Below are 9,481 nucleotides of genomic sequence, written 5' to 3'. Positions count from 1 at the left end.
CAACCGGAATGCAATTATCTTAAGACCCACTGAAACAGGTACCGTATAATTTGTGGTAATTATTTCAGTCTTTTGCTTTCGCTTCTTTTGAGATGAAAAAAAAAGGAATGTAAGGCGACCCTTTCAAGGTATACGAAGATCATAAAGAGGAAAGTATTCCTATTTTCCCTGAGAAATTCCAACTGCGACCAATTTTGCTCAGATGGCACAACCCAGTTAGGTGTCTGCGAATGATTTGCCCATCCGTCTCTTTTCTACTTCTTTCAGAGGCTCTCAGACGTTCCCATACGTCATACATTTTTAATTTGCGTGTGATGGTATCCAACGTTTATCAACAGCTCGATGTTCTGGCATGATTTAAATTTGGATACACAACTTGGCAAACCTCAGCTTTTTGTTCAGAAATGAAAGCATGTAAAAATTGCCTAAGCTCGATAATTGCACTTTTGACGTCATGATTCAAGCTGAGTCGAAATTGGCTAAAATTAATCACTTCCTATACCTATTTGTCGCTAAAATGACAGCTCTCTCTTGTGGTGGTTGAAAAGCGTAGAAAAAAACCACAAAGGTATTTCAAGCTGATAGAACGAAACGCGCATCATCGAGAACCAGAAGTAGACACACATGACTCAGCTTCTTACCGTTTTTTTCAAATTATGTCATTGCACCTGACTTTTAATTTGTGGGACACCTGGAATTTTGGTTGGGTAACTTTAAAAAAAATGGAAAAACGGGTAGTAATAAATCAAGTAAGAACAAGATTGATTAGAAATGAAGAAGAATAAGTTGCTTGTTGTGAAAGGTAAACTTGAGAAACTAGGTGGATTTTTTTTAGGGATAAACAAACACCCAAGCTAAAAAACCCCTTCGTAGCAAAGAAAGTATTTTGAAAGTCTCTTCTCGTTTTGTATCATAACTGATAACTTGAAGTATGCGGGATGTTTATGGTCCAGTATAATCGTCTTGGGCAGGGCTAATTTACTGAGCGAGAGAAGCAAGAGTTATGCAAAGGTATAGGGCTCAAGGAAGCAGAAATGTTCGGTTTCCCGCTTAGCTCACGCTACGCCTGCTCGGCTAGAAGGAAAAGGAAAAGGCCGCTAACTTTTAATTCAAATTGGCTATGGCCAATTGAAGCAAGAGCCGGTGTTTAAAGGATTTTCCTTTTGCATGTACAAAATGTTCACCGTACTTTGAAGTCTACTGACTTTCGTTAAAAGAAATTAACTACTGTTTGGAATCGCAGACTGTAAGTCGCGTTGTCACTCTTCGTCAAGTTCGAGAAGCATTCATCAAGTGGTAGATTTATTTTTTAAACCGCATGGTTGGAAAACATCACTACACAAACATTCCGGAATCTTTATTCCTCTTAAGTCTACCAGGCATAACAAACCACAACCTTGAAAGAACTTCGTAATTGCTTTGTTCGTTCTCAGAATTAATCTCTGCGGGAGGCAACTAAGAAGAATTAATGAATTTATGTGGTATATCAAGGAAGATGGTTCAAATTGTTTCAATAAGAGGTTTGTCCGCCTCTTCAATTTTTGGTTGTGAACACGTTTTATCACTTTAGTCTCAATTTTTGTTCGTTATTTTCTATTTTTTTTATTCAAAGGAGTGAAAGTCTTTAATATTTATTTTACCTGTCTGTTTAAACTATTTAAGTGATTCCCAACATCTAATAAATAATTTACCAAAGTGCCGCTAACGCCGTGTGACTACCGAATCCTAAGAACGCTCGAGGCAATTCCGATAACTCGCTCGGTTCTTATCTGCCCACAAGCACTGTGACAATAGCTCAACACCGTTAGTTTAGCTTGCAACCAAAATTTTCGTAATATCCGCCATCATCAAAAGGTAATCTTCCTCTCATGGAAAAGATGGGGAAGGGTGCTTAGAAGAAAGAGCAATCCCCCCTCTTTTGGTATCACTATGGGCAGCAATTAGTATCAGGCTCACTGCATTTATCACTAGAAGTACAGCATACTTTGTCGCGGGACCTCCAATCAAAGGTGTTGGGCCAAGAAGTCTTGCAATCATCTCTGCTTCCGGCCTCTTTGCACACGGCAATGGCGTTATGTTTCTGCGCCTTCCTTGGCTTGTAAATCAACTCTCCAATCTTAGGGTCAGCCACTATTAGTGCCCCAGTCTGACTGTGACAGTCTGGATGACTGCCCTGAACAAGCTTGAGAGTGCCAAAGAGGGAACGATTCGTATCTTGAATAGGGACCTTAAGCAGTCAGGACGGCAACGCCAAGGAGGACTTCGATTAAAAAATGAATTTCTGTCTTTAATTAGAATTTCAAAAATTAGAATTCCTAACTGCGCCACACCTCAACTTCAGCATAACGTATAAAAGAAACGTTGAGTTCCAAATGAAAATTAAAATAATTTGCCGTCGCGGTTTCGGTTCGCAGACGACGCAAATTGTGGTGATTTCACGTCGTTTTTTTGCATTGGACGGCTAAGAAATGTACAAAATTAACGTTTTAAAGCGCACATGCTGAGCTATTGTTTTGTCAATTAGATCTTTTTTTTTCCATGTCTTCTTTGCCTTTGTCGTCGTGGTTTGCTTAAGGTCCCTCAGTAATGTCTCCGGTAAAACTTGCCTTCTTCGTCAGCCAAGGCTGCAAATAGCACTTGGTACACAGAGGAATCAAGGACAATAATGATCTCTTGCTCTGGTAACACAAGTGAAGATTTGTTTTGAAATCTTCGGCATCATAGTCACGAAAAACGGTGCGGTTGACGCGGGGACATCAGCCGGTGTCATCTAGAGATCGATCTTCGCAATTCTGTTCGGGTAAAATTATAGGCTGCCGAAGCTCTCCTTGAAAAACTTATCTTAATCAAGGACTAATCGAGTCACCTCGTTTTCTTCCAGACTTACTTTCTTTTTTGAAAAATGAATTGCTCCCGTTGCTCTGAGAATTCAAAAACGTACATCATTTTTACCAACCGAAATGTACAGGCACGCACAGTATGCCTCTCTTGTGATAATCTCTTGAATGCCATACCAAGCCTGAGATTTGCTCCGAACACAACCCGGTACCGAGCTGCCATCAAGTCGGTTAGGCCTTTTGCTTTCCTCTGCTCTTCGACGCAAAGGGCGTCTTGAGACTTTCCATTGGAAGAAAGCAACCAATTGAACAACTTGTAAGGAAAACTGTCGTGCTCTGATCACAGTCTTAAGAAAACCTCGCAGTGTCCAATTTTTCGATGCTTTTAAAAAGATATGAATGAAATAGTGACACCTTTAACACCGATAGACTACAAAGGCATTGAAACTCTCTCAAGTTGTGTCCAATATCCCTGCTTAATAGGAGAGAATGCTTAAGGTATTCTTCGGCCATGTTATAGTTACTATAGAGATTGGAAGCACATGCAATCCTAAATTTACGTAGTAGCCTTAAAGTATTAAAAATTACCTATTTATTTAGTCCGCTCATCGTTGGCCAATTCATGAAGGATTTCTATTGGAAAACCGCAGGATTGTCTTTCATTTGTTGAGCGTTACTCTGATATATGCACCGAGCGCCTTTTCACGGACAATTCACTTGGCTTGGAAACTGTCAAAAACTACACGACATCAGACAATACGGAAATGTTTTCCATCGTTAGATACGAATGAATGGGCAACCGGTAGCCTTATGAACCAAGTGAGGAAAACGAATGAACTCGCCCTAAGACAACTAGAGAGTAATCAAGGAAGTAAACTAATTTGTTTGTGTTCGTCTTAAATTTGTGCTCTCCTCATGTCCGTGTGCGCCTGCGGTTTTGAGAATCGGCGGCTGTTAGTCACTTGTTGTCATAACAACATCACAAGTGGGGCAAACACAAGTAACTTCACTACAGGAAAAGTTGACTTCTTGGTGGGCAAGAAATTACAAATAATGGCTACAAACGACGGTCTGTACCTTAGATATTCGTGAAAAATGTTTCTTTTGCTCACATTTGTCTAACAAAGCTAAATTTTCCTTTCTTAGCTCGAAGAGCAGTTGCTTTTGGAACGACTCTTGATCGGGAACTGTTACCACTGAAAGTTCCAGCAAATCGCTTTGGAAATGAACTCGCCTTACGAGGCGCTCCAAACCGCGGCCCTGGATGTTATTACAATGCGGAGGTAGTTGAAAAACATTTTTTTTCTCGGTCAGTTTTCAATTAGTCTTAAAACAGCTGATCTTGTAGGGAAAGTAAGCAGTAGCATGAGTGCGTGACTGCGATGTACATGTGCCTGTCAGTGAGTATATTATAGTGAAGTGGATGTCTTACACTGTAGTCACTCCTGGTGTAGATATTGGCGATTTGATTGCGTCGTATTCATCTGGAAATTCATAACGACCAGCAGTATGGTATGCCTGATGAATACTTGTGGAATACGGTCGAAACTTTGCGATATACCCCAGACCAAAATGGCAACGTAGTCAACATAGCTGGATTGCTTTGTTACTTCACCTTGATTAACAACCTTAGTGGTTACGCAGTGTATTTATATACTGTAAAACCCTTCGTAGCGATAGCTTGTTACCGATCCTGTAACAGGTCGTTTCTTTAAAAAACCATGGTGATGACGAAAGTATTCATGTTTTGAAATCAAGACAGTTTGTGTTCGAAAGATAATTTCCTAATTGTTTCTTATTGCCGGTCAGGGTAGTGGCTTTATTTATGAACTTGAGAGAAGACCTGTATGCAGAAGAGGGTATTCAGTTGGAGCCAGAACCGCCCCAAGATTTCCTAAACCAGCTCATGTAAGTTCAAGTTTGAGACGTTCAAAATCAAGAGAGAATAGAAAACTTATCTGCCATAGTTGTTTATTCATCGAAGTTTCATGTCTTTTTTTTTTAATTTTATAAGTCAGAAAGGCTAAATGCACAAATCTTCCGTGACAATTTTTTTCTCCAAAAGGTAACCATAAGGTTGCTTACAATAAGGGTAATCATAATGACTGTGAAATTTTGCTGAATGTTGAGGACATCAGGTTTTCAAAACTTAATTATCATTGTCAATCAGTGCTACCTTTAGCTGTTGTCATTGTCAATTTTCAAAATCATGTGGTTTCAAGTTTTTGTTGAATGACATCCATGAGCACTGTAGCTTATAATATGATTCTTTATCCCTGTTTGCAGCTGGATGTTCCTGGACCACCAACTTATCAAGAGATTATCAGCAAACCAGTTCACTTTGAAGAAGCTTTTAAAGCATTCAACGTTGGTGCAACAAGATTCCCACCAATTAACCAGGTGATACTCTTCATAGATACAGTTGGACCAGTGTTAAGGGGCACTTCATTTAGCAGTCCCCAAATTTTCCCTCTTAAGCACTGTAATTTTCCCCTCTGTTAAGCAGTCACCTCTATGAAGTGGACATGGTCACACTTGACTGAACCCCAAAAACCTGTTTGTGTTGTCTTCCACCTGTATTGAATGATCACTTAAAGTGGAACCACTAAAATAAAACAAAGAATAATATCTCAAATGAAGTTTATTCCATTATTTCTTGGAATAAGTATTAGTACTTTGATTTCAAATGTCCTCATGACCCATTTGCAGGCTTAATCTTTCTTCTTTGGACCATTAGGACAAATAACGCAAGTAATTGGCTAATTAGCCCGTACTAAGAAGTTGACATGTATCAAGCAGTCACCCAGCCATTGCCTGTACATGTAGGCGACTGCTAAATACAGGCTTGACTGTATAAAGTTTTCTCACAAGCCCCTACTTTATTGTAGGAAGTTGCATGGAAATCAGAGAGTCAGAGTGGGAGAGATAAGGCTTTCATTTGCTCTGAAAGTTTTATTTTCAATCAATCCCTGAGAGTGTACTTCCACTATCAGGAATTCCACTATCAGGAAAAAGAGAAACATTTGCAGATGGAATGTCTTAATTGATCCCCAAAGCAAAACCTATGAAAACTGCTGGTATTTTTGTTTCTGTTACTGATGTTACTCGCTGCAGATTTAACAACCAGTCTCAGCTCAAAAAGTATTGAATTTCATGGGTATGGTCTTGGATCCTAATTTGCTCAGAAATTGGCTTGTTCTATTTTTATCCTTACACAGAACACAACTTATGCATGCAAGTTCCTTTGTAAATGTTTTCAAGACCTCTAAATAATATCAGTATGTTTTATCTCTTTTGCAGGACCATGGCCATCCAGGGTGGGTAAAATTTTTCTTTTTAAAATGCTTTTCTCTTTTGGATGATGTAGTTTGCTACTTTAGTCAGATGATGACTTAATTTAAGTGGGGTGTCAGAGATACCATGTTTAGTCTGGTTTGTAGATTGCTTGTGAAACATTTTGGACAATTATGTGCTGACAGTAGTCATGTAGTACCTAAATCATGTGAGGACAATTAAGCTCCTAAACAGTTGAAGGTTTTATTTTTAATGTGCTCTGAGGTGCTGGATGTTTTGCTTCTCATGACAGTTTCAATGCATTATATCCTGCATACAGGTTGTACAATCTGATACCCAGTGATGTTCATGTACTAGATTTGGGTGTGTGATTACAACTCTCAAGAGAAAAAGCATGCATACTCATCAGGGGCAGATTGAGTGTTATATTTCAATTCAGCCCAAAAATTTCTCATAGGCCAATATACAAATTAAAGAAGTAGACAGGAGCTAGATGGGAGAATTGCTTGACAATATGACATCTTGGAATTCAAACATAAAAAAAAAGTCAAACAAACAAAGCAAAGTGTGGCTGAAGGTCTGAGCATTGGCATTCTTTTGTAACGTGATTTTCAATATTTTCAACTCAGGCCTGGTGCATATGAGTTTGATGCCAAAAGAGACAGGAAGGTGAAGTATCATGGCTCTTTTGGTGGACCACAGACCTTGATAACATCAGTTACAATTAAATGCAATGAATTTGGAGAGCCAGATATTGTAAGTATCCCAGACAACTTCCTATTGATCGATAGGTTATTAAAGTTCAGACAAAGATTGTTGTTCTTTTTGACCGAACTTCTAAAAATTTTGCTTGTGGAGTTTTCTAACATTGAGCCTTTGACCCTAAGGGTTAAGAGCATCTAATTACAATATCACCCCTGAATCACACATTAAGGTGACAAGAATAAAAGAAATGATCACCAACTAAAGAAGTTCTCTCTCTCCTTGTCAGAACCTTTGGAAATGTTTGGAGAACAGTATGGAGAATATACATACTGATGTCAGGGTGTAAAGTGTTTTAAAAGAATTTTATCGTAATTTAATTTTAAATTTCTTATCTGCTTGTTAAGAATGTTTGTGAGTATGCTTTGTCATTGATTGCAACCATTTGCTTCATACAATTCTAATCATGACCAACTGTTTGTTCACAGTGTAATTCTTGTCAAAGTCCTCCAGTAGGAGATTACTACCAGTACAAAAAGGTTTATCTTTGTCGGAAATGTTACAATCATCACTTAACAACAGGAGAGAAGTACACAAGAAGGTAATTTTATTGTAATTTAGGGGGTAATTTATTTATATCTAACAACACTGTGGTGTTGTGTCAGGGGGGTATAACATTTAAAGGTAATTTGGTTTCATCAATTGAGTTGATAATGTAAATTGGCCATCATAGAGTGTTCCTAAAGCTGATTTTTCTGGGGTTAGCCCTTCACTAGAATGAATTAAGCCACAATCACACAACATACTTGTATTTTAATGACTTAATTTCTTTAATGAGGATTATTTTATTTTTGAAGTCATTTTTTTTTTCTGATATTCAAAAGATAAATGATAATCTTGAAATACATCTTTTGTCCCATCTAGTTATCTTCAATCTTTTCGCAAAGTAAGAGACTGCTCAAACATTCATAACCACGAAGGAACAAATGCCAGATTAATGGTAAGCATTTGTAAACATCATTGGGAATTGTACATGAGACAGGGCAATAGAATCACCAGCTTAAACCTGCAAGTTAAAGTTATGGTAAAAAATATTTCCTTTTGAAAAAGTGTGCTCTTACATAGAAATGCGGTGCTGAAACTTTAAAGATGCTGTTTGGTGTGCTGTTTTCTGAAGTCTAATTTGTTGATATAAAACTTTTCTTTGACAGCTCAAAACCGAAAAAGACCTCAAGAAACAGAGATTTAGAGAAGCGTATATGAGCTTGTACTTTTGAATACGGAACAGTAGGGATGCAGGAAAATTGCTAATGAGTGCGAGATGTATATTTTCTTACTGATACAAAGTAATAGAATACGATATGTCAGTCAATTCACCCGTGGACGTATGTAGTGTAAATATGTTTGATGTTGAGTGCTGTGGAAAGCATATATGGGCAATAACGGACAAGAAAAGATTTTAGGGAAGAGTTATTTTTACCAGGCTAGTAAGCTAGGAGAAGTGTACCAGTAATAGAAACGTCAAAATACCACTTTCAAATTATATTAAATGCAATAAAGGATAAAATGAAAAGATTTCCACACGTATAATTGTGCCAATTTACCAATCAAAAATAGCTTGTTGGGTAAGAAATGTCAGTTAATGGAATCAAAGTTTTGAAAACTAAACTTTTGTTGGTAAGACAAAAAAAATTGATCTTAAATTTATCTGTCTGCGATAAACCCACTAAGAGTTACTAAAATGCGTTATTTCATATATCCATGGTCCGAAACTTGAACATTCTACTAATTACAAAAAGAAGAAAAATTTCCCCCATTGTCCAGTTAGTCGTTATAAAGCACATCTAAAGATTTATCCAAAAAGTTACGTGCTTGTCTCTGTAGACATGAGTAGTTCGATATGACGACGAGCACACAAAAAGAAAATTTCCTTTCGAATTCAGTTACCATAACCCTTTGTTTAATTAAAAAGAAAATGTGCTTCCAAACGCTACCCCAATTTGACCTAGATATATTAACATTGTATTTCGTTTGAACTATAATATAAACAGGGAAGTTAATCTGTTACTATTTTTAATATTGATTTTCCTCTTGTTTGGTTGAAAATTTTCTTAGTTTAAAGGTTCCCAAATCTCTCTCTTCACCTGGTCCAACTCACGCGTTGTATTATAATAATGTTATATCATAAAAACGACTTTTTAGAATTTCATCTGTAGACAAATAAATGCTATGAATAAGCTCTTGAAAAGAAAGTGTTTTTTTAATCAAGAAGGAAGCTTTCAAAATTTTGAATGTACATGCTGGTCTCAGTACTGCGCTGCCAATCCTTATTCTGTAAATACCTTGTAAACATGCATTTCTAATTACTGAAATGATAATGTACGTGAAGAAGTATCAGCATACTCTTTGGTTGAGAACACGTCAATCAATACCAAACAGAGCCGAAAATTGAAACTGAATGAGAAAGTTGAAATTGAGTTCACAAGTTTCAAAAAGTTGAAAATTAATCGGTTGGCAGGTGAGTCGCGAAACCACAACAAACAAAATGGCGGACAGGTGTGGAGAAAGTAACAACGTCTTAATTCAGAGTTTGAGCATAGTCTCGAGGGAGAATGCTTTAAAAAAAACACCCAATAAAAGAAAAACAA

General features: G+C 37.4%; 1 protein-coding gene across 1 annotated transcript; it reads left to right on the top strand.

Moving 5' to 3' along the window:
• The first annotated feature begins 3,806 nt into the window (after positions 1-3,806).
• On the top strand, positions 3,807-8,408 carry LOC113668652 (ciliary microtubule-associated protein 3). Its single transcript, XM_027184592.2, has 9 exons — positions 3,807-3,906; positions 3,984-4,120; positions 4,647-4,745; positions 5,124-5,237; positions 6,138-6,154; positions 6,761-6,887; positions 7,322-7,434; positions 7,758-7,833; positions 8,045-8,408. Exons 1-9 carry the CDS (start codon positions 3,891-3,893, stop codon positions 8,108-8,110), a joined length of 765 nt encoding a protein of 254 aa, XP_027040393.2. The 5' UTR covers positions 3,807-3,890; the 3' UTR covers positions 8,111-8,408.
• The last annotated feature ends 1,073 nt before the right edge of the window (positions 8,409-9,481 follow it).

The sequence above is a fragment of the Pocillopora damicornis genome, chromosome 8 (genome assembly GCF_964200805.1).
Source record: "Pocillopora damicornis chromosome 8, jaPocDami1.2, whole genome shotgun sequence".
NCBI lineage: Eukaryota > Metazoa > Cnidaria > Anthozoa > Scleractinia > Pocilloporidae > Pocillopora > Pocillopora damicornis.
The sequence above is the reverse complement of the archived record's forward strand: the minus strand, read 5'-3'. Positions and strand labels throughout refer to the sequence as shown.